This window comes from Drosophila eugracilis, unplaced genomic scaffold, assembly GCF_018153835.1.
Source record: "Drosophila eugracilis isolate 14026-0451.02 unplaced genomic scaffold, ASM1815383v1 contig_408, whole genome shotgun sequence".
NCBI lineage: Eukaryota > Metazoa > Arthropoda > Insecta > Diptera > Drosophilidae > Drosophila > Drosophila eugracilis.
In genome coordinates, this window is record NW_024573270.1 from 458,624 (window position 1) to 484,809 (window position 26,186).

Below are 26,186 nucleotides of genomic sequence, written 5' to 3' on the forward strand. Positions count from 1 at the left end.
AGAACAACAAAGAACAAATAACATAAATACATAGGAGGAAGGAAATTAACAAACTTTTATAACTAGATAACTAGAGATCAATGCTAAATGCTAATACTATTAATACTAATGCTAAGGACTCGAGAATTTAGTCGTCCTCTTGTCCAGAGATCGGCTGGATGCCTTCGCTTTAGACGTCTTCTGATAGTTGCGTTAGCCAGCCAAGAAGCTAAATGGTTGGTGTGAGCTGTGAGACGATCGTTGTACCGACTGCCGAGTGCCTGTTTATCTGTTTCCTTTTAGAGGGAATGTGGAGATCATCTTCTAGGGATTTGTTTCTAACTTACCAAGGTGCATTTGCAATCATGCACTACGCCCTTTGTACTTTCATGATGTTAGAATCCGAAGCCAAGCCCCATAGTTGGATGCAGTACATCATCGAGGGCACCAGAATTGGTTTATACAGCAGCACTTTGTTAGCTAAGCTAAGCTTGCTCGTTGGCTTAATAATATTTCACAGAACTTTTCGTACAACCCATGGTTGGCTGTTAATTTCGGCTTTATTTTACAACACATCATAGAACGGCCTGAGTAATATTTGTTTGTTTCACGGTTCCGGTTTTAATTTAACAATTTCTTCTTTTTTTTTCTTTTAACTACTATTTTTGCCCTACTTTGTGACTCAATTTCTGGCAAGGGATTTCTCTATGAAACTAGAAAGCAGCTTGAAAAAATACCCTAAGTTTAATATTAAAACCTGTTAGGAAAAACTTAAAAGTTAGAGTTATGATGAATAGAGTTAGTAAGGAATATCACAAGGCAATTACAAATTAATTTATTAAGAGATTAAACCAATTTCTAGTCCTTTTTTGCACTGCCCAACCTTAAACGATCTTTCGTCTTAAATTCCTTGCTATGTCTGAAATATTTGCCCAACAATTAATCATGAAGTTATGACAAAGCTCTGGCCAAAGGTGAGCTACCCACTTGGAAAAAGGGCTGAAAAACAAGGGAAATGAAGGCGTCAACGGGGAATAAGAATAAAATGGCCGACTGTCGGCGAAATCGTGTTTCTATGTCAAGCATAAATTTCAACCCTCTTCTTTCTCGTTTTATTTTTTATTTTTTTTTTTTTGTATATTTTCAACGTGATGAAGACAGACGATTATGTGGCAAAAACCCATGGAGGAGAGATGGTGGAAAAAAAGAAGGGGGAAGGGAGGGGGGGATGAGGGCTTGTTGACAGCGCCAGGGGAAGCACACACACAGTGCACTTAATGAATGCAGAATCCCACCATTTCCATTTCCTACCATTTCTCCACCTCCAACTAACCAACCAACCAACCAACCAGCCAACCGACCAAGTTAAAAACCCAAGGCAGCAATGCACTTATATCATCTCTTACCCCCTCCCTTGCTGGCAATGCAAATAAATTACACGGAAATAATTGCATTAAGACGAAAGAATTAAGTGTAGAACAAGTTGAAGTGCTCACGTGGCAGCAGCAGCAGCAGCAGCAGCAGCAATCTGACACCAAAAATAACTTCACATGTCATAACTACAGAAAACAGAAAACATAAAACAGAAAACACTAAACGGAAAACTGCAAAACTGGAAAACTGTAAAGCAGAAAACATTCGCCAGCAATTTGTGCACTACAATTTGCCAAACAATCTGTCAAGGCGGAAACAATTCGCGCAACTTTCTCCACGAGTAATGAGTGAGAGAGCACTCGCGAGAAAGTGCGAAATTTGTGAAATTTGTGAAATTTGCGAGATTGCAAATGGGAAAGACGTTGAGTTTGCAAAATAATAATAATCAAGGGGCCACTTGATGAGCTGTTTTGGGGGGGCGTTCCCTTTCTAGTTGGGATATTTTTTAAGGCTAATCAGTTGACTTTGTAACTAGGAATATGAAAGGCTTAAATGCAGACTTTTTTTTAGGGATTTTTGTGGGTGACTTTTGTAAGTACTTAAGGTGGAGATTTCTACAATTCCTAGAAAGATTTAGTAAGAAGTAGTTTAAAATTATACCCTAAAACTTAACCTTTGAATGCTTTTCTTTTTCTTTAACTAATAAATTTTAAATGAAATTTTCCATCACCAACAAAGTTAATATTTTAATTCTTTTCATACCAAAAATATGCAAAGAAAAAGAAATCTCCAAGAAGAAATGCAAAAAGCATTTTGCCAAGCGGTTCCTTTTGCTCAATTTTGCTTCAATATGAACTTTGGCCATTAGGCGCCTGGAATGTGTTGTGGCAAAGCCCAAAAATATTGCAATTCCCTTTCTTTTTGGGCCAACTTATGATGGCCTTGGCCAACAGTCTGGTCCGTCGAAGGCTGTTCATCAGAAAAAAAAAGGAGAAAAGAAGAAAAACAACAAGAAACCCGAAACCGAAAACCCGAAACACAATTCAAAGTCAGTCAATAGAAAAGGCAACAGACAACAGAAGTGAAAAAAGTGGGAAAAATAGAAAGAAGCACGCTGAAAATGAACTGGGCAAGAAGTGGAAACAAATCCGGAAAGATACACTAAGAAAAATTGGGAAGAAATATGAAAATTAAGAGTCCTATAAGAATAGTTAGCGAGTTTTAAGGAAGATCTTTGAAGGAGGAATAACTATTCTGAAAGAACTTTTCCCTAATCCCGCATATATATCTAAAATCATGAATATTTTTTCAAGTGCATAAATAGAGCAACGGAAGAGAGAGGGGAATGAGGCCCGGCATATAACCGCACGGTTGCCTTAAATTGTTTTCCGACCGAATTCAGCGGCGGAGCGAAAAGCGTCGAGCACATTTTACAACTCAGCTGAAGTGCTTAATTACACAGAGAGAGGCGAAAGGATGGACGGAAGGGCGGACTATTGGGCGGGTGGATGCAACAGAGGCGGGGGTGAAAGAGACGACGACGACAACAACAAAAGGCGAGGAGGAGCTGTGAACAATAGAATGCGATTCGGTCGGTAGAGTCGTTCTGCTACTACTACTACTACAAGCATAACAAACGTGTGTGTTGCGAAATCAAAACCGCCGAACAGCTACTTGGTTATTTGTGTTGGCCGCAGCCGCAGCAGGATCCTCATCCTCGTCCTTTTGGATGGATGGCGGAACCAACTGTGTGTGTTTTCCTCCCCCCGCCCCACCCCCTCATTTCTCCAGACCAACTCCTTCGTACAAGGAGCCATCTCTTGGTTCTAGGTGGTAGGGATATGCCCCCCTCCCCGCTTAGGTGGCCATTAGTCCTAATGACTTGGGAGCCAGCTTTGCTCCTCCACGCCTCCCCATTGCCGCTTCTACGCGCCTTCTTTTTTGGTACAGTGAAGCTTAGAGGGAAATAGGAAAGATTTGTCAAGGGAATTTCGAGGAGAAGTCCTTTTGATTTTCTTTGTTTTCTAAAGATTCTTACTTGGACTCAGTGAAAACTCTCAATTAATCGATATGTTAGCCTATAAACTTATCAATAACGTTGAATTTGCAAGCCAAAGTTCAGCAGAGACCTGCCTGTATTTGGAGGAACAAAAGATAGTGAAGATAGTGTAAAAAGGAAGAGTAAATGAAGGCGGGGTAGGCGGAAAGTAGGGGCTTCTAAAAGAAATGTGGCAAAGAAAGTTGCTTTGTGTTTTTTAATTCATTGTTCACGTTGGCTCTTTGTTTAACCGTTCCTCTAGCCATCTCGCTTCCACCTCTCTATACAGATACAGAATGTGTATTTCTGTGTACCTTCTGTCCCTGTCTGTCTCGCAGCGTGTGGGTATTTCTGCAGCGTTGCGTATTATAAACAGTTAAAAGAACTTTGCGCTCGCGCCACACGCCACACGCCGTTGCCAACTGACGCGATTTTAATTCCACTTCACCATAAGAAGGGTAATTTTTAATGAGGAGAAGGCGGCTAGAGGGGATAGAGGATGGGCCAAGCCGGGGAGGATAGAGGAGCGAGCAGCAAAAAGGAGCTGCTGCTGCCAGCAAGGAGTCATCCTGCCGCTTTATCATCGTCTCAGGCCTTCCGTTTCAGTTTCAGGCCAGTTGCATTCAACAAACAGGCGAAAGGCAGCGAAACAAAAACAAGGATAAAAAAGAAATAAAAAGCGGGGAATACCCTAAGAACAGAAATACTACAATTTTTGGGGTATCTTGATTTGACAACTTTGATTAAGAAAGGAAAGAAGCCTTTCTTAACTCTAATTAACCTTCAATGAAAGGTAACCCTTAAGAAAATGGTTAGAAAATGATTCCTATGACACCATTTGAGTTTGATTTTCCAAATATGAAACAGAAATGTTAATGCCTAACTGGAAAATAGGGTAAATTTAGAAACTGGTCAAAGGAATATAACTTTTCTGTAAAGTTATTTGCAGAAACTTTACTACTCTCGGCGCAAGGGTATAATTATAATATAAATAAAATCCGAGGCGGAGAACCGGGGACAGCTACCTTTTTGTTTACGACTGTTAAGAAGGAAAGATATGCGGTGGTGGACGAGAGAGTGGTTGGGGGGTGGAAGTTGGAAGGAAAATGGGAGGGACCAGCATCCGGCGAGAGACCAACATCCTGCTGCACTTAACCCATATTCGTGGTACTTTGGCATTGCCAGAAAAGGCATAATTTGCACGCATTCGTTTAGTCATTTTCATAAATAATAACCCCCTTGCACAAAAAGCAGCAGTAGCAGTGGCAGTGGCAGTGGCAGTCTGGAAAAGTCGGTGAAAATTGCACCAGAGACACATCATGGCATTAATATTATCGTACCGTCCGGCTCCGATTTCCAGGTCAATCTGGATTCTCTTTAAAATGAATCCAATAAATGGCCAGATTTCGTTTGCAAATGGATTGAAAATAAATGAAATTTTCATGAAATATAATATGAACAAGGGAAAGAGGGATGTTGTTGTATGTAATAATCAGAATGCCTGGAAACTGTACTGTGGAAAGAGCTTACTAAGTTAAGAACCTGATTGGTATTCCCAAAATCGATCTTCATGTTGGAGGAGCAATTAAATCCATACACGGGAACACTGGGTTATTCCATCAGCAATTACCAGTTACCAGTCACCGCACACCGCACTGACAATCGAATATCGCTGGGATAATGAAAACATTATTGGAACAAACACCCTGATGCGGGAGAGCAACAACAGCAACAACAAAAAGAAAAGGCGAGGGACCATAAAAACCGGGATGGAGCAAAAGAAGGAGGGGCACTGGGTCGTTTGCCCGTCGACTCCTTCGGTTCGCTGCACATTCAAGTGCATTCAAGTGTGCTCGCTACAATGCATTGCAACCATCGAATTGTAAGGAGGGGGTAAAGGGTGGGAAAGGGAAGGCAAGGGAGAAGGGCAAGAGAGTGCAGAGGTAACGCGTACAAACGCGGTACAGTGGAGCCGAGCAGAACAATGGAAATGCCTTGAGATCCTTGTGATTTGCAGCAGCTATGACAAATTATTGGTAATTGTGTGAGAAAGCTCCGCGTTGGGCGCCAATTTGTAGACTACAGAAAGTTGAACTTAACACAATGCAAGAATGTTATGATGATGATGGGCTTTACAGACAGGGTTACTAACTTGAGATTGATTTGCTGTAGATAGATAGGTTATATAGTACTCTTACATTCCTACTAGAAGATAAATAGCATCATGTTACGCTGATATTAAGGTCCCACGTTGGGCGCCACAAATGTTAATATGATTGGTGGGGGGGAGGAAATGGCTTCCGAGTCATTTGATTTGTTCGGATCTGAAAAGGCCATCAGCCATTGTGAGTTCACCACTGTGCTGGGAATCCCTTTACACTCCCCCCCCCCCTTTCTCTGCAACGGTCCAAGCTCTTTGGGACAGCTACAGTTACAATGCATGCGGATAAACAACGAGAACAGAGAGCAACACTTGAAACAATAATAATAACACAATCAAGTGCCTGTTCACACACGCTACGAGAGTGTCTGTCTCTTTCTTTGAGTGTCTGTGTGTGTGTGTGTGTGTGTGTGTGTGTGTGGGGCTCTGAGTGCACACATATGCATTCCACCTGAATGCATTACGTATACGCAGCATGTGCTGATGGGGGGAAAAGATCTGCCTTAGTCCTTTCATCCCTACCACTCCCACTCCCTCTCGCATTTCACATTTCACATTTCTTTTCACACATGCGTTGGCCTGGCCCATGCCGATGACCCAGCAGAGAGGACAGGCCATCCATCCTATCCTTTTGTTGGCTGGCAAGCCTTGAGGCCATCACCATTCTCATACCTCATACCTCATACCCACCCTCCTGCTCATCCTCCGGCACTTATTCTCCACATGCTCTTCACTCGCAGAAGAGCAACTCGACAGGATTCTGCAACAATGGTCGTGAGTGGGTTTGTCAGCTTGCTGTTTGCCCTACCGTCTGTGTTTGCTTTAGGTAATCATCTAGCACCGCCGCCCAGTGCTGCTGCTTCTGCTGAATCTGATTCTGAGTCCGAATCAGACATCCAGGTGGACAGCCAGACAGTCTACGGTGTCGGATGGCCAGCTGAATGGTGCCAGGCTACACAGTCAGGGCTACTGCTTGCACAAAGGCAATCATAAATCTCATTCCCGCGAATCCCGCCCAGCAGATAAGGGGGCAAAGTCATCAAGTCGATCGAGGTGCGTGCTGGTTCTGATCCACATTAATGGATTGCAGCTGTGGAAGGGGGGAATCTGAACGGTCGGTCAAGGGATAGTAGTAGTTACCTTGAGTAGAAAAGGGTTAATGGGTTATTAGTAGTAGTAATAATTCGTATCTCATGGGATATATCATCTTGTAGCTTGGCAATCATTTTGTTGCTGGAAATTCATCTGCTGGAATGCCAAAACTTGCGTTCTTTGTTTTTCTCTTCAGCAAACGGGGGAATTACGTTTTCTGATTTCCCTTTACGCGTTTCAATCTCGGCTTTCTTATCAATTAAGTTCCCCTCCCCCTCCCCCCCCTCCCCACCAACCTTTTGCACGGCACGCCCTGTAATCACAATTCTTTCTTGTCGACTTTATCCTTCTCTCTCTTCACCCTCCTGGAGCTTATCCCTTGCATGTTTCTCGTTTTTACTTGCAGTTTTTCCTTTTTCTTTTCCGTTATTTGTTTTTTTTTTTTTTTTTGGCTAGGCAGGATCAAAGGCTGGCCAGGCAGCAGCAGCAGCAGCAATATCCTTCCATTTATGCATGGCGCCTGCAATTTATGCGCATCCTTGTGCCAGCTTTTCCACCCTTTTCCCCCGAAAGTCATGTCTGCAAAATGTTGCCAGCCAACACCTTCTAATAGTTTCTTTTTTTTCTTTTTTTTTGCTGCCGCTGCTAGGATCCTTTCTCCTTCTCCGCTTCACTCCGCCTTTTGCGAATGGCAACCACTGCTGACACCATTTTGTATCCACGTGTCGTGTGTGTATGGCTATGTGTGTGTGCGTGTGTGTTTGGGGTGTGTGTGTGTGTGTGTGTTTGGGTGTGTGTGTAGAGTCCTTGCAAAGGAGCAAAAATTAAAAATGTGTATAAAATAACTTTTGCTCTTTGACTTTTGGCGCCGTTATGCATTTTTACGCAAGCACTTGGCATCTCTTTCTCTCTCTCTCTCTCTCTCTCTCTCGCTCCTTTTTCGGGGGGAACAGTTTCGGGTTGCTAAAGGACTTGCAGGATGCCAGGAACGTGCCGCGTGCCATGAATTTCATAAACCCACTGCAGCTGCAATCCTTCCTTACCTTCCCTTCCATTCACCATCTATCCTGGCCCCTGACCCCTGACCCACCCATATCCTTATCCTTAGCCCAAAGCTTTTGGGGGGCTTTAGCCTTAGACCGTGTTTAGCCATCGCTCTTTGGTCTCCTCCCTCCTCCTTGTGGCATGAAAGAGTTGCTGCTGCTGCTGCTGCTGCTGCTGCTGCTTTCGTTATAATAAAGTTGCGGCCACAGTGGGGCAATACCGCAAAAGGGCAACAGGGAGGGTCCACCCTAAAATTTATATCAATTACATTGTGAATTACGATGCAAGCGCTTAGCACCGTTAGTTAAGAGTTTTACACTGTGTATTAAGTAGTTGAAAGTTGATTTAGGGGCGGACTGGGCTTGGCTCAATGTGATTGATATCTCTGTTAGGTTTATAGCAGGTTTTGTAGGTGTTATCTTTATGGTTAATATATAGCTTAAGATTTTATAGCTTGGCCCATTGCATTCTCTGTACTTGTACTCATGAATCGAAGTTTATGTGGAAAATGTAGGCACTTAATTTACAGTCTGCAAGTTAAGCCTGCATTAGTTGAGGAACTTTGCTTTGCAAAATCCTTGCAGTTTTCCTATTTTCATATGGCTAGCAAAACAAAAGGAGGAGCTGTTCTCCTGGAGGGGTAAATGGTTAGATGGGCAGAGGTCATCCTACCCACATGCGCTCGCATTCTCAACATGACCTCAGACACATGCCGAAACTAGTGGCGAGCAAAACATGTGCCTGGCATAGTTCAAATTGCAAAGAGATTGGCCCGAAAGAGCACAGCCAGCCAGCCAGCTAGCCAGCCAGCCAGCCAGCCTGATGGATGGCTAAAGCTATTTTGATAAATAGAAACTGCAACAACCGATGAAACATGCACATGCAACTGGGATTCAGTCTTTGTTTTTGCAACAAAGAAGTCTTTAGTGTTTTTTTTAAGTGTTTAGTTTTAAGCTGAAATTAAGGCTACCACAGAAACCCGTCTTCTTTCTATGTCAAGTTCGACTTTAAAAACCCTTCAGGCCTATTAATTGAGTTGTGTTTTTATTTTTATCCATCATCCAAGTTGAAGAATGAGCAGCGGGGGTTCTTTTCGCAACAACCACGCCTACTTTCTCTACCTGCCTACTGACAATAATTTTGTTGGCAAACCAACACGAAAAACAAAGAAAACAAAACAAAAACCAGAAAAGAGAAAGCCAGAGGAGGGACGACGCCTATGTTTTCAGGAAGCAATTACGGAACACGCGGTACGAAAATGTAAGGCGATGTTAGATTGTGGCTTAGATAAGTTAACTTGGCTAATGTTGTGAACATTTTCGATGAATATAAAAATGTATTTTTAGCAAGCTTCTTGATTTCGCTGCTCTTGATTTCGTTCATTGGCCGTTTGTGTTTGTTCATTTTGCTTGTTTTATTTTTGTTTTCATTTTTCCGTTGGATTGGAAATTCAAATGAAAATTTCTTTGGTAACTACAACTATTGAACTTGTATTACTACGCCAGTTTACAGTTTCACTTTGCTGCTGATAAATCCGAAACCCCATTAAAAAACCATTTGCATACCACACATGCTGCTTTTTTGGGGTAAACAAAAACTGGCAATCAGTTCGAAACGTATTTGACCTTTGGTTAAACAAAAATCATTATTATTTGCTTTTCTTTTTCCCATTGGCAAACTGATATTATACAAAATACAGTACTCGCGCTGATAGTTGAGAAGTTTTTATTCGATATTTTAGAGTCAAATTTTTGGGATTCCATTTGTTGTTCATTTTACATATTTGAATTTGCAGTTTCAATTTGTCTACTTTTTATATTTCATTTGAATTGCCGATTTTATAAAAGAAAAAAAAAAAGAATGTAAAATAATATATATAAAATGCTGAAGAATGCCTTTGAGCTGTGTATCATGATCTTGCATTGGCAAAGTTGAAACTGAAAAGCTGCTAAAAATATTGCAATTTTCCCTAATCCTGATTTTTGGTCTTAAATACTCAGAATTTGTATCATAACTAAGCCAATAATGGTTCAAATATAATCCCGTTGAGCTTGTTTTTGTTGGCAAATCTGTAATTTAAGCCTTGAAATGTCAAAGGTTGGCAATATTTTGTAAATTTTGAGGTTGGTTACCCCTTACCCTACCTCATTCTCCCCTCAAAATTGCAGGGGTTTTGTATTTCTTGGTAAACATTTTCATCATATTTTTTGTTGATATTATTTTCTTCTACATTTCTTTCTTATTTTAGAATTATTTCTAATTAAAATATTCTCTTATCAAGAGACCCTTTAATGCTGATAATCTGTTGGCTTTTAATCGTCATTTAAAACCCATGAATTTTCCTTCCCCTCTGAAAAACTGCTCTCCTGCTGAACTTACATGGATCTTGTTGCCAGAGGGGACGTTTCGTTCGAAAGGAGGGTGGTGTGTGTGGGTGGGGAGAGGATGGGGAGTGTGTGTGCCTCATGTTTTGGTCTATGTTCTGTGTTGTTGGTAATGAGGTTGTTTTTGCATGTTCACTCATAATACGAAATTTGGGAGCTGTAACGCTGGCTTTATCTATAAAACAACAACGCTGATGATGACGCGCAGCGGCTCAGGAAGTGCTTGGATGCTGGGGAGGAAGTGGAAAATGGAAAATGGGAAATTTTTGGGTGTAAAGGAGAGGGGGCGGCTGAGTGTTATGGTTCCTGTCTTGTTCAATGCATTTCGCATTTTGACATGTAATTAAACGTTTTGCGGTTGACAACAGCACGACGAGAAAGAGGGCATAGAGAGAGAGCTTGTGGTTCGCAGAGGTATTTTCCATTGTCATTGGATAAATGAAATCCTCCTCTCTATCTACCCCCAATACCCCCCAATACCACTACCCTCTATACATATGAATATGTAACAAACAAATACACACACATAGTACTTACAGTACAGTGCAGTACATATCTGTTACACTCGTTCTCGTTCTCGTCTGCATAAATATATATATATTGCGGCTGAAACAATGAATTGTGGCAGCAAAGCGATTGATGTGTCACAGTGAGAGGAAATGCGAAAATGCCATAGCGTTGTCGTCGTCGTCCTGCATGAAAAACCAACTCTCCCAACTCCCAATTCTGAATTCAAATGAAGCGGCGTTATAACGAAGCGGATGGGTGGGCGGTTGGTCGGTCGGTCGGTTGGTTGCCATAGGAGAAAGACTGTGAAAGTGGCAGGAAGGCAAAAAACAAAAGGTTAAGTCCCAAATCAATTTGTAATTCATTAAGTGTCAAAGGCGAAGCATAACCGTGGTTGAGCAAATGTGTCGCTGGCTAAACAAATTGTTTTGTGGTTTCATTGGAAATGGAAATTAAGGGAAATCAACTATGGTTGATGGTTTTTCCGAGGGGAAATACTCGTGTATATGTGATAGATTTGCAGGCATTTTATTGAGAAAAATATTAAAGGGAAAAGTGAATCTCTTTCATAATAACATTTCATAACATCTTTGTATGATAGTTATAAAACTATCTCAACCCCCCTTCAAATTTGGCATAAAAAGTGAAATGTAAGCCATTCATCTTTCGCTCAGAATTATTATCTCTTTTTTGAGGTCATTGGCTTGGCAGGAAGTTCCTGGGCCGCAATTAATTTAAAACCCCGCAGACTCAAGGAAACCATCTCAAATAGCAGCATCTGCAACGCGGCGAAGTTTCGTGGTTTCGGAGGAGGAGTTTTTTCGGATTTCGGGGGGATGATGACTAAGAAAGAGGCAGAAGGAGAAAGTTTTCTTTTTTTTTGCTGGTAAATGAGGAAAATAACATTTCATTGCATACTTTTAGGGCGGCACAGCTCTGGGTTAACTCAATATTTTCTTGGCTCCTTGTGGCATTTCGCCTAGCTGTTGTCGTTGTTGCTGTTGTTTTTGGTACTCAACGTACTTAAGCATGCATATGAAAATGTCGGATTCTAGGCTTTAATGCCCCACTTTCCAGTGGGAAGCGAGCTGGAGCGCCAGCCAGCACCAGCCAGCGCTAGCATTCAGTCGCCCATTCATTCATTCATTTTCGCATTTCACTGGCTCACATTTCTTTCTCCAAATTGTTAAAATGGAGCATGCAAAATAATTGCGTGCACCCCTCCTGCAACAACACCCAGACTCCACCACCGCCGCCGTCCCCCTTTCAGTAGCACCACACCCCTCCTCCCCTCTTATGCAACATTTTGCCAGGCATATAATATTTTGCTCTTAATTCGTTAGCAAAGTTTCGTTGCAGCCGATGCAGGCATCAATTTAAAATTGCAATTGATGCTGAGCAGTTTCTCTATTTGGGCCTAGCCATCAGGCCATAGTGTTGTCTGTTGTTGAAAAATTGGGTGGGGGGAAATGGCCAATAAATAGCCAAATTAGGGAAGAAGAAAAGCTAGAAAACGGGTAGCATTTAGAGTTTTCCATTCTATTCTAAGTCTGATTTATGAGCTGGCGGCTTGTTGAGGGAACACTGTGAATGGGAGTGAACGATTTTTTTTGAGATGTTGGCAACTCTGGAACGTATTTAAAACAAATTTTCAACTTGAAAACAGTTTTCTTTTCTTTCCTTACATGGCTTTTAAGGAATATATAAAAAGTTTCAAACTATTTTTGTTGTCTATAAAAAAACCTTAAAAAGAAGGAACCTAGCCATGTTGACAACTCTGGTCTCGTTCATTAGAGTGAGACCGATATAGTGGCAGCAAGAGAAAGAGAAATGCGTATTTGATTATCTTTCGGTTCGGACTACGAACCAACAAAGCCATACAAATGGATGCCACAAATATGCATTTTGCAGGCCAAATTGTGCATTTGCCGATGGAGAAAAGTGCACTGCGTCGGGGGGAGGGGGCGTAATGTGTAGGCGGGAAGGGGAAAGGGGGATGCTCTGGAAAAAAAAAGAAGAAGAAGGAAAAAAAAACATAGAGTTCCATACAGCAGCAAAGGGGCAATGGGAAGGACTTGACCTGAACTCGGAACTGCAAATGCAGTTGCATTCGATTAAGTTCTGTTTACCCAAGAAGCCAAACACTCGGTTACACCATTTTACAGCAGCCAAAGTATGGACAAGGGGGGGGTGTGGGGGAAATGGTGTGTGAGGTGTGGAGTGTGGCAAGTCCTGGTCTGGCCAGTTTTCTGGAAAATTACTGCCAAAGAAGCCAAAAACAAGAACAACAGCAAGGAAAATGCTTTAGCTTTTCGAATAAAAATGGTTAAATTGTAGTATTCCTCGACATCTTGACTTGCTTTTCTTTATCGCCGGCAGTTGTTTTTCTTCGACTTTTATACGGTAGATATATAAAGTGGTAGTTTTTGGTAATATTATCCATATATTATAGTCTTAAACATAGTTTTTGTGTGGTTTTTGTTTGTAATTTTCGAAAATGTATGCCAAAAAAGCTCATAAGAGCTTAAGTTAATTTGATTTTCTCACCTTTTTGGCATTTTAATTTCATTTTCCAGGGAATGGTAGTGATCATTTTTGAAAATCCACAACTCCAATTTGACAGGACATTTGTGTGTCCTTCGAATGTGTCCGCATAAGACCCACCAAGCCCATAAAGGATAACAACATTCCCAAAGACACACACACGCACTCGCAATCCTTGAGTCAGTGGCTTTTTCGCCAGGGAAAGGTTGAGTCCTCTGCAAGGATAACCTTTGTGGCTCCGTGTCCCTTTGAACATTTGCGTGGCCATTGAGCTGCTTGCTGGCTGCTGGCTTGCTGCCTCCTGGCTTGCTGGCAGCCTTAACCCGCATCGAGCGGAGGCTGTCAGTAATGACCCACTTGTGCTCCCAGCCCTTTTCCCCTGTGTTTTAGTGCATTCAAATGCTCAATCATCAAAATCAAAAGTCAAATTGTCTGTCTAAACCAAGGAAGCAGCCATAAACAGAGGGCTGGCCAACGAAAGGAGTTGCCAACTTGGCTTTTTCTTAGCTAAGAAAAAACTAGTTTGGATAAATTTGGTTTGCTACTGGTATCTAATTTTATTTATTTAGGGTGTAAAATGTAAAATTATCGATAAATTACGATATAAGTATCGACATTTATCGATTTTTTCTTCGATTTTTCCGATAATTTAGCTTTTTTGAAAAGTGATTTCCATAGAATTTTGAACTACAAATAGATATTTCCCAACCATCTATGCTCACCTAGATGCCATACCTCTCTGTTAGCTACTTTCCCTTTATAACATAATCCAAGGATGGCCATCACTGCCATTTGGCCAAATGGTAAAATGGGGGAATGGGATGGCTTCCAGCAATTGCTATTAAGTTCACTTTACGTCCAGAAGTCAAAGTGAAAGTACCAAAGGGGGGCGGGGTGGTAGGTTGGTAACAGGAGAAGGAGGAGGAGGAGGAGGAGGATATACATATACACAAAACTCTCGGTACCGGCTGCTATTTATTTTCATTTTCGTGCATTTATGGCTTTATCTTCTCCTCCTGACACTTTGTCGTTTTTATCGTTTCAGCGTTAATTCGGTTAAGCACTTAAAGCGACCGGGTCGTCGGGTCCACATGGCCTGGCTGTTGGCCAGCGGTTGCTGCCGGAGTTGCGATGCCACAACATCGATTGAGCACTCCAACAAGAACAACAACAACAACAACAAGAAGGACAAGTTCATCACTGGACAAATAGTAATTGCACCTGCCTAGTATAGTAGTAGTTACTATACTACTACTATACATTGAAATCCACCAACATCCGGAGGAGATTGGTCGATTAACCCTCGGGGCTTCCAGATCAGCCAGACCGAAACCAGAACAATATCTATCCATCTACCATCTACCCATCTACCCATCTACCCATCTACCCATCATCATGTCCAGCAGTCATTCCGGCACAATTGGCCGTAAACGTGTTGGCAGCGGCAGTGCTGCCAGCAGTGAATATTACTATGCTTCCGGCGGACTTGGAGGTGGAGGATCCGTAAGCGGTGGAGTCGGTGGAGGGAGCGGAGGCATTGGCGGTGGAGAACAATTGCGACGACAGCGTTCCGCCGAATGGCACAGTCACGGTCGTCATGGTGGTCATGGTCATGGACTAAGTCATGGTCTGGGTCACGGCATGGGTCACGGCTATGGTAGCAGCAGCGAGGATGAGTACCAGAACACTGGACAGGCGACGGCCTTCGATACCCAACTGCTAGCCCAGCTGCTGCTGCAGAGTCAGCAATTGGCAAGTGAGTATAGTATACGAGTACTTGGAGAAAGTTTTGATATTTTTTGATAATATTTTAAGAGCAAGTTGAAGGTTTGAGAAGTAAAGAGTTTGATATTACTTAGGGTTTACTATTACGAAAGTCCTTAAAAAGATCCTTTGATTAGAACAACAAAAACAAAATCTTTTCCCTCATTTCGTTTCGCCAAAAGTTGTCTTTCATTTCCAAGCACTTTCCCCATGAGAAACGTAGTCAGTTTTCCTTTCTGTGCATCCTGAAGGGTTTTCCTACGTCTCGGATATAAGGAACCAAATGCGATTTACCAGTCGGTCAAGCTAGTAAATATTCATTATTTTATTTAATTGAATTATTCAACTGCCGACCGCAACTGTGTCGAGGATGCGTTGAGGATATCAAGGAGGAGGATGATGTCCAGTAACCGAGTAACCAACTAACCAGACTGGCTTAGGTCCCTGGCAGACAAATCGATTCCAATTGCTTGGCCATTGAAATGGAGCTGACCAAGATGTTGAGATACATTTTAGGAATGAGAGAGGAGGGAAAGGAAGGGGGGCTGTGGGCAGCATTCCTGACATTTCTCTGATTGAATTCAGTAAATCGCTCGACGTAACCGATGGGGAATACACAGTGAATGTTGCCTACAAGAGAACTAAGAAATTAAGACAAATATTTTTTGAAAATGATGGTGCTGAAAGTAAGGATTATGGCTGTCAGTTTGTTGGAGATTTTCTTCTGATATGGCAATGGTATGGTTAACCTTTCTGTTAACTGCTAGTGTTCACTGTACTTGACAATACCCCCGGTAGCAGCACCGCGAACGTCAGCAGCGTGCAATTCAATTACAATCAAGTTGGCAGCGCGGCTCTGGCCTAATGGCCGATACAATGGTAACATCCTCTGTGATATTATAGTCCGACGACCACTTTCCCCACTCCGCCCACATTTTCTGCACATTTTCCCGGGAGGGGGGGGAGCAAACTTAATCGAAGCATAAAACGCAAATCGCAGCGAAGAGCAGCGAAGGAAAACGCTCTTTTTACGGGCCGCGCGCGCCTGCATTTGTTTCGTTTCGTTTTATTGTCTGTTAATATTTAATGCAATTTACGATTCATTTTTTACAACCTAATAACGCCTGGACGAACGCGACGATTCCGTCCTTCTTCTCCTCGCAAATTGTTTTTGCCGGCCGTTACTCTTGCAGGAAAATTGAAAAGCCAGTTGCCCGGATTTGCCAGCCTTCTCCCCTTGAGCCTTGCAATTGCCAACCACGCAAAGCCAAAAACAAACAGAATTCGCATGCTGTGACGTGGATATTGTAAATGTTTGGTCTCAGCAGAGAGCTCTGGTCAAATGTTTGGATTGCAGGGTAGGCAGGTAGGCAGGGAAAACTATCAGGGGAAACTATATCAGTTTAGGAAACCAGGAAAAACCCCATTTAAGTAAGCGCTAAACTTCCATTTTCTTCTCAATTTTCAGGCATGGAACATTATAATTCTGACTGCGAACCGGATTATTTGAGACAGCGTGGTGGTGATCGTCGTCTGGATGACACGCCTGGCCTGGGCGATGGCCCGGCCACAGTGACCACAGCACCCGAGGTGACCTATGCGCAGCCGCACCAGCAACGCTCTTCGCTGTGCGCTGCCGGGTCACCGCTGAAGGTGTCCACCGTTTCCGCTGGGAAATACCAATCGAATGCCAATCTGGGACTATTCCCCAATAGCAGCAGCAGTGGCGGGAGTAGCGTACAGAATGGCGTCACAGCCAATACGCCGCGCAGCACAAATCCCTTTCTGAACAGCTCGTCGAAGTTTTCTGGGGATGAGAGCGCCGGCGGTGGATTGGATAATATGAATATACTGAAAACTTCGGCTTCATCATCGACGGCAGCGTCCAGCAATCGTAGTCATCGCAATCGTAATACATTGAATCGTCTAAGTGGAATGACCAGTTCCAGTAGCGATTCCCAGACCCACCAGCAGCAATTTCAGATGGCTCAGCACCAGCAGCAGCAGCAGCAACAGATTGCCGCTGTGAAGCAACAGCAGCAATTATTGCCACCCGAGGATAGCGGCGATGATGAGTTTGTGCTAGGTCTGGGCTCCCTGGATGTGGGTAACTGCAGCAGCGGCGGGGAGTCTGAGGAACCACCGCCAGAACCGGCGCCACCCGAAATCCCGCCACGTACGCAATCCCTACTCATGTCCCTACGCAAGCACTCGGACTACAAGCTGAAGTACGAGGAGAAGGGCGACCAGAAGCACGAGGAGTTCATCCCCACCAGTCAGCTGCAAAAGGGTGAGGGTTTAAGCTTTAAGTTTTTTTGGGGTATTAAATAGTTGGGAATAGAATTTAGGGAAAGGTTAAAAAAAACCCTTGCGAAAGAAGATGTTTTGAAACGGGAAAATCGGATGGAAAATCAAACGAAATTCGGCTTAACTGACATATTTTAGCTTTATAATTTGCAATTTAATGATTTTTTACACTCGAAATTAGTGTTTATTTTAATAATTCCTTAATTCCTTAAATCAAACCTCAAAAGCCAAAGAAAAACCATTATTAACCAGGGAAATATTAAGCAGGGAAATTTTATAAAAATCCCGCGCAGCTTTTAAGTCCCAAGCTTTTTGGGCTTTAGCTTAACTTTGCCGATGCTGACGATGTTTTTCGAAGTCGCGAAAAGCTTTTCGTCCTGTTGAGATAGTTTTCCTTTTAACAGAGTTTTCGCAAGGATTTCACTTTTCTGTTAGGCATTTACAGCTTGGGACAAACTACAGAAAGCTTATTCGCTCGCAGCATAGCTAGCAAAGGTTTTCTACATTCTGTTAAAAATTCTGTTATTTTTCTTACAGATTATATACTCAGCGATAACCTCCGTTCAGATCAGCAGCTTAAGCCCATATCACCAGGCGATTCAAATGGGTAAGTGCGAATGAAATGTTATTTTGGAAAATTTACAACTAATCAAAGTGGAACCTCTTGACATTCTTAGGAAAGAGTTTAGGTTTTAATGTGATTTTTGAAACAAAATTAGATATTTGATGATTCACAGACTCTTTTTTGTATACCTGTTAAAGATAATAACAAAATCAAACAACTTCTTGCCAAGAAATGATAATGGAAGGATAATACTAACAGCAGTTATTTTAAGACTCGTAAATCTCAAGGAAAATTCCGAATTTTCTTTAAGATTTTCATTAATATCTTTAAGACTTACCCATAATACCTCAAATCCCAACTAATTTGAATGATTTTGCCATCATTAGACATATTCTCCCATCAAAAGTAACTTAAATTGTTGAATATCCGGTTCATCGATGACTTTATCTGATTTAACCACCACCCAGCCCCCCTCTTGGGGAAGATTATTTCCCCTTGTGTGCTGTTTTCGGTGCTGTCATCGAAACCCGATTTAAATCCATCAAGCGGAATTTTTTGGGGTGACAGAAGCAGCTGGAGTTGGAGTTGGAGTTGGAGTTATTTGCCAGAGTTTGGGAAGACAGAACAATATTGAGGGAAAAACAAAGGAGAAGGAACGGAACCTCCACAATGTCAACGTTTGCCCTCTAATCTCCAGCTGGACTACAGGGCGCACTCTCTTTGAGGCTCATGTTGCACGAAGTGTCCGTTCAGATAGAAAGCAACTGAATGCACTGAAAAATAAGTTCAAAAGTAGGGAAATTAGCAAGAGAAAGAAAGTCTAGAGGGAAAAAGATGCCTAAAAACTGAAAAATTTGTGATTAGAAAGCCTTGAAAATTTATTACTGCCTACTTTTAGGCAGTTTTTAATGGTGACTTTCAAGACCTTGAGAATCCTTCAATGAAACTACTTCTCCTATTCACTTTTTAAGTTCTTTGTTCTTGGAATATATTTCTCTCCGTGTTCCGGAAATGCAAAGTAAAATGAAGCTCGACTCATGTTAACGGCAATTAAATTCGCAAAATGGTTTCGCATTGGCAACCGTGTTCGCCGGATCGCCAGTTTGTTTGTTTATCGCTCTGTCAGAGTCTCTGTGTCTGTCTGCCTGTCTTTCTATCTATCTATCTTTCTGTATGTTGGTTCGTCCGTCCGTCTCTTTCTCAGTCGGTCTTTTCTGCTTTTCCGGGGACTTTCTACCCCACCACACAGTCTCGTATCTCATCTACAAGTGCAGCGGCTCCATTGTAATCCCAGGCAGATGTGGAGACACCAAAGCCGCAGCGCCAAACTTCAAAATGGCTGCCTTTGGTGGCCATTGGATTCTTTTTTTTTTTTTTTTTTGTTCTCAGTTTTCCGGAGACCCCCAGCCTCCATTTCCCTCTGCTTTCGGGCTTTTTTGCCAACACCCCACCCCCCAACCCAACCCATCTGGCAAAAAGATGTCCGTAGCATTTTGCGGTTTTGTAAGCGGCTTTCGCCTCGCATTTTGTTTGCTTTGCTCCTCTGGATTTCTCCTCCTTCTCAGGACTGTTTGTCCCTGTGTCCTGCCACTCCTGCCTCTTGCCGCCCCCTTTGCCTTTGCCACCTTCATCCAGTTTTCTCCCACCTGCCACCTGATGCTCCAGTTCCAGCAGCAGAAGCAGCAGCACCAGTGGCTCTGTGTGCAGCATAATTAAAGAACTCGCTTGGAGATTACGTGGTTTTATAGGTTTAACCATTGCCATTGGATTCCCTCGTCCTCGTTCTCGTCATCGTTCTCCCTCAGCTTTTCTGCAGAACTTGTACTTCTTGCACATTTTGGTGGATTTCAACCAACCCCAACCCCCCCATAAAAAGAAGGGGGAGGGATGGAAGAGCGTTTCAGGTAGCCGAAAGTTTCCACCGCAAGACAGACGCTAATGTTACAGCTAATGATTGCGGAGCTTCTGTAGCTGCTCCTCGAGCATCGGATATTCCTCTGAATGGGGCACAAACAATGCTTTTCCAGAGGCTTAAAAAGTGAGGCAGCCTCTGCTGCTGCTGCTGCTGGCGGTGGGAGATAGTCAAGTGGTTTGTTTACACTAAATTACAGCCAAAAGAAAAGGGGGGGTTTTAGGGTTCTAAAATAAGAGAGTCTTCATTTTTCGGGGGGTTAATTATGCTAGGTGTAAGTAAGATATGGGTAGTAAGAAGTAAGAAGATGGGTTTGTTCTGAAGAATAGGAATTAGATTTAGGTTTGGTGGGTTACCCACTCTTGGAAGAGGGGTTTCATAGGTTCTATTAGGTAACTAATAGTCTTGATTTTCTAAGCTAAACTTAACTTATTAATAAGTTCAACTTAATACTTAGTAATATTATAAATCATTCCCAAAATAGCAACATTTAATATAGCACCTTTAATACTCATACTAAGCCTCCTTTCCAGTACTAAAACTAAATAGTTAAACGAACAAAGGACCCTTAGGTGGACCTGCTCCTTGAGCAGTGGACCTGCGGTGGTGGATAGCATCCATAATAATGGCCTTGCCAAAAGATGAGAGATTATCCTTGGGGCCGAATGAGCCGAGAGTACATGGCATATTCTATTAATGTGGGGATCATGAAAGTTTTTACAACTAAAACCGGGGATTGGAATTGCCAATTTCATGGTTCGAGTGCACTTTTTTTTCCTTCCTTTTTTTTTATGGCACATTCGTGAGCTTATTGTAATGAATTGCCTCGGATTTTTCCGCCCCCTCTATATATGGTGGTTTTCTATGGCTTTCTATATCAAAAGAGGGGGAATGGCATATGGGGAGCATGTGGCATTTGCTGTAATCATAATTTTATGTCCGTCTAAGTAGCTGCGCATGACGACTGTCAACGACACGGCCTTCAGCCTGACCCACCCATCCCGCCTGACTCCCACTTTTTGGCTGCCTCAAACATTATCCTGCACCATGAAAAAAAAAGTTTTTAAATTTTATAAGTTTAGATTCTTATTTTGTCTTAAATCTTCTTTTAAATAACTTTAATTTTGAATTTTTAAAAATATTTTTATAAAAAATTTGTAAATTAAAAGAGAAAACATCTTAAAAACATTTTCCCTGAGTGCAGGATGTATGTGGACAGGATGTCAGGCAGAGTCTTAAGCTGTCTGCCACACGTTGTGGCTGCCACAAATTCGAAGGACATGGAGTCGTCCTGCAACAGTTAGCGGTCAATTGACTGCACTGTGGCCGTCGTCATTCGCGCCAGTTGTCTTTGGCAGATCTGGGTCTGGACTTTGTGTCGAGGGAAATGGAAACCAAACTGAGTCCCAAAAATGATAACTGACAGCCAAAAGTGTCCATTTTAGGTTCGAAATTTGCTTGGGTTATATATTTTTGTAGATATATTTTGGTTTATGAAGTCTGCAAGAGAGGAACTTATGGTTCTCATTAAGACAAATCAACTTCAAGTTTAAACTCACTCTTCTGCTTCATCTCAAGTGCTCAGTATTATCAATAAGCCTAATTGAAATCAAATCAATGGATTTATTTTCTTGAAGTTAACATTTTGCTATTGACCGCTTGTTACCGGAATGGCCATTGACTATGGTAAAGAGTTGAAGGTGAAGGTGAAGTTGAAGGCCTAATCATAGCTGTCGAAGATGCTTTTGCTGACAGTCGAAGATGTATGATGGAAATTAATAAAAACAAGCGTAAAACACATAAAGGGCCCTCCATACCGGATTGAGTTAAACGTTTTCTGGTTCTGTTTTTTCTTGCCTTTCCAACCTTTCCAACGCCCCCGCTTTTGTTTCAGTGTTTCAGTGCGTTGAATGAGTCAGAGTCGACTCGAGTGAGTGTCTCGCTGAGTGACTGGCTCGCTTTTTCGCTGTTCTTCAGATTTGTTTGCCATGAAAGAAAGAAGATCTTGACAAGATCTGGGTAAATAAGGGTTACAACTTGCAGATACCTTGGGTTTTGGTCTGCTTTTTTTTTAATGATTTTTTAAAATTTTTATTAGAATTTTTGTTTATAAGGTTAAGTATTTTCTATTTCTTAAGTTAAAAATCACTTAAAATAACTTTAAATCTTGACAGCTTAAAATTTAAAAAATACTTTTATTGTTTTTTGTAATATAAAAAATATAAACTTAAGCAAATTTTTAACAAATTACTTAGAAAATGCTTGCATAAATTCAAAAATTAAATCAAATTCCCAACAAATTGTATAAAATCCAACAACCAATCCATCAACTGAAAAATCAAACAACAAAATGATTTGTTTTCTAACTAAAAAAAACTATGATTTTCTCACTCAATCTTTAAGGTAATACGATCTCCGATAATAGTTAAGATATATCCAAAAATATAAAACACCTTTGGCTTTAGAAGGGAAAAAGAAAGAAAAGAGGGGGTATCAGAAGGCGAAGAAAACGAAGGGACTAATTGAAAACAATCATTAAACAGAAACTGAGACCTGGGCGCCCGTTTATGTGTATCACTTAATTATAACTGTACACAGACACATCCGCCAGGGGATATCCATAAGATATACATCCATAAGATATACATCCAAGAGATATACAGATATACAGATATACAGATACAGATACATTCAGATACAGAGACTCTGTGGGATACTCGGGGCTCAGTTTGCTTATCCACTTCATTAAAGGAGTTGAAGAGGTGGCAGGGCAAACAAATGGAGATGGTAGATGGTAGAGGGATTGGGTGAATATATATATATATATGTGATATCTATGTAAGGGATATATGTATATAGTATAACCAAAAGCAGTAGGAGTTGACCGCAGAGAGACATCCCACTGAGTTGGGTTCTTCAATTCAACAATTCACTTCACAACAACCTTCGAACCGCTCAAAAATCTTCAAGACCTCGCAAGACCTTCGTCAGCAGCTCACTTTTTTATTAATTAGGTTCGTTTCTTTTTTTTTTTGGGAGAGAAGTTTGGATTGGTGGTGGTTTGGCAGTGGTTTGGGGGGGAGGTAGGCTGACTTTGTAAATCCGCAATTTCCAGTTGCCTGCCCTTCTCTTTCGCCAACGCTCATAATTTCGCGTAATTATATTCAATTGTTTAATTGTCGACTGATTTGGCTTAATTGAATTTGTCTCTGGATGTCAAAACAAAGTTGAAAGTTCAATTCCGAGGGGGCGAAACGAGATGATAAGAGATGCCCTGTGGGAAACACGAAAAGGGAAATTGGTTTCAAGGCATTTTTCAAGGCATAAATTGGGGATAATTTTTTGTTTTACTTTTGCTAGTTTTGTAAATATTTTAATTCAATTTTGTTAGCTCTATTTTTCTAATTTAATATTATAAAATAAAAGAAAAGTAAGGAAATTATACTACAACTTTTATAATCACCTTTGTTGACTAATATCAAAATTATGAATTAAAGGAAAATATTAACAACGAAATTCATTAAAAAGTATAGGAAAAATGTAAAATTGCATCTCAAAGGCCTTAAAAGCTTTTTCTTACCTACAGAAAGCTTCTCTTAGAAACATATTTTCCAATATCTCCCAGTGAATTGATTTTGTTAGTAAAGTAGTAATCCAATCTTCTCCTTCTTCAAAAAATTCTCCTTAAACTTTATATAGTTTTTCATTGACTTTCCACTCTGATGAATGGACTGAAAGTTGTCCATTAATTCCTATCCCTAAGACTATCCCTAGTTTACGGAAGATATATCCACCAACCGTAACGGATCAGCTTACCAGTAACAAATGGTCAACTAACAACAATGCGGGCCCACGCAATTGCAATAACAACAAATACAAAAACTGGAAAAATTTTGAAAATATGTTGTCTTGCTTTTCCTTTTTCCTCAAGTGGCGCTGAAAATGAGAAACAGAGAATGGGGAGGGAGTGAGATCCCCATCACTCATGAGAAATTCATAAATTCACGCCGCCGACAATGCAATTAATCTGCTGCTAATGCACTGAAAAAAAATGATAAGTTATTAGATTTTTCTGATTTTTCATTCAAGAATTTTATAATTAACGAAAATTTTTATCAGAATTAAGGAAATGTTTTAGGATTATATTATTTGACTTTATAAACTTAAAAAAAATGCATAAAAAATATTAAGAATAACATTTAATTTAGTATTGGCCTAAAAATAATTTTAAAGAATAATATTTTCAGATTTTTTACAAACAATTTTTATATTTTACATTAATTTTTGAATAATTTTTTCAAACAAACTACCAAATTTCTTCCTGTATTTGTTACATTTCACCACCTCTTTCTCTCTTTCTCTCGCTATAGCTGTCTCTTTCCTTTTTCTTATGCGCATTGCGCATGCGCGACAGCTGTTGACAGCGACGCCAACAGCGACGTGAACAGCGCAGTCGCCGCCCGCTGAGTCCGTTGATTGACCTTATTATTATTGCCTTTCCTCTTGTTTTTGTTGTTTTTTTTTTTTTTTTTTTGGTTGTGAGAAATGTGTTTAAATGTTGTAACTGTTTTTTCCTTACTTTTTATGTTTCCAAAGGTGTCGAATTACAATCGCCATTTATAACGCCTCCTCTGCTTATTTCGGGCAATTAATCTTTGGCAGGCAAAAATAAACAATAAAAAAAAAACTCACACAGAGCTTAAGTTAAAATGCAAATTAAAGTTAAAAACCAAAAACTTTATGGCAAAGCCTAAAAAATGTGATAAAAATGCAAATCCTTCAACAAGTTGTTTCCGAAAAATAGCCAAGTCAGCAACCTATTTGTGTAGGGGGTATAAGAGAGCACAGTTATGGGACTGTTATACGAAAAGGATAAGGCAAGAGAGTACGTAAAGAGATTGTCAAGAACAAAGAGCAAAAGCGTTATAAAAGCATTGCAAGAGCAAGCAAAAGAGAGTTGTAAGAGTGAAGTAAATAGTTACATAAAACATTAAGCGGGCTAAAAACATAAACTAACTAAAGAAAATATAATAAAACACAAAAATATATGCAGTTTTAAAAAAGTTAATGTATAATATTTAACGTAGAACAGAAACAATATGATGAACAAATGCTTAAATTGCTGCATTTAATCTGCTTTTTAAGAGATTCTGAAAGCGTTTTAATGTTTCTATGTTAATGTTTATACAGGACTTTTTACATGATTAAAAAAATGATTTTTAATTAAATAAATTAAGCACCAAAAATATATATTTTGAAAAAATAAATTCTAAAAAATATTAAAATAATAACTACAACAAGAACAACAACAATAACAATAAATGCAAGCAAACAACAACAGAAACCTGTGGCCGCCAACAGCGAATGTTAAAGAATCCTGTTTACTTCGGCCAACGAATGTTAACGGCACAGAGAGGAGGGCAAACGGAAATAGAGAGAGTGCAAGCAAAATTCTCTCCAATAACAGACTGTGCTGCGCTTCGCTCTCTTGAACGGCCTTAACAGCGAAACGCAACAGCGATGCGGGGCGGTCACACTGTTTCGTGCTCCGTCTGCTTCCATTCGGTTTATCATCGCGTCCTGCGTTTTATCATGCCATTCGTCGACTCAGCTTCAACACGGACGGTTCTTACGCGGCCGTTTACCGCAACATTTCGGGTGTGTGTGGTTGTGTTTTTTTTTTTTTTGTAAGCGGCTCCGTGTTAAACGCGTGCGAAACGCTGACCCTCTCGCTCGCACACGTGTGCGTTACGTTTTGGGATTTGTTGTGTACAACAACCGTTCGTGTGTGTGTTTGTGTTTTTGCGGAACAATTGTTGTTGATGATTTTTTGATTTCTCCAAAAATTGTTTAATGCGTTTTTCTATGCAGCCTTTTCCGTTTCCGTTTTTTCGGTTAATTTCGATATCTCCGCTTATCGTTTTGCCACTTTTTGATACATGTATTTATGTTTCTTAATCTCTCTATATGTTTCTTCTGTCCGTCAACGTTTTTTTTTCAAGTGCTAAAGTGCTAAAAATCCAAAATAAAACAACAAAATAAAGGGAAAAGAGAAGAGAAGAAAAGAAAAACATAAAAAATATAAAACGCAAAATAACAACAACAACAACAAATGCAAGTTTCTTGTTTGAAATAAAAACGGCAAATTTTGAAAACGGATTACAACCACTCGAAAGCAGCATCTTTATTTGGATAAACCGAGAAAGAAAAACCAAAAAGAAAATCTATTAAAGAAAAAAACAAAGCAAAACACGCACCAGAGATAAAACAACAACAACAGCAACAACCAAATTGCAAGTGCAATTTGCCTGTGGAAGCAGAAAAAAACAACAACAAAATGTAGGTCACTCTATATGATAAAAAAAACATTTTCCTTGGCCCAAAAAACAATAAAAAAAAACGAAAAACACTCGCTAAAAAAGGGTCGAAAAAAAGAGGAAAAAAAACAACAACAACTTTGTGAAATGTTACGCTTTACTATTATTCTAACGGTGCTCTCTCTCTCTTGCAACATC

The 26,186-nt window shown here is 40.7% G+C and overlaps 1 protein-coding gene across 4 annotated transcripts in view; it reads left to right on the forward strand.

Annotated features, from left to right (window-relative positions):
• Nucleotides 1-26,186, forward strand: part of LOC108103787 (teneurin-a) — a 222,360-nt gene that overhangs the window by 54,971 nt on the left and 141,203 nt on the right. For 2 of the 4 annotated variants that reach the window (XM_017209417.2, XM_017209418.2), the window contains exons 2-4: nucleotides 14,169-14,879; nucleotides 16,356-17,177; nucleotides 17,732-17,801. In XM_017209417.2, the coding sequence (XP_017064906.1) occupies nucleotides 14,519-14,879; nucleotides 16,356-17,177; nucleotides 17,732-17,801 (1,253 nt within the window). In that variant the 5' untranslated portion in view covers nucleotides 14,169-14,518. Of the gene's footprint in view, nucleotides 1-14,168; nucleotides 14,880-16,355; nucleotides 17,178-17,731; nucleotides 17,802-25,455; nucleotides 26,011-26,186 lie in introns of those variants that run through there. The other 2 variants (XM_017209419.2, XM_017209421.2) reach the window with 1 other exon arrangement.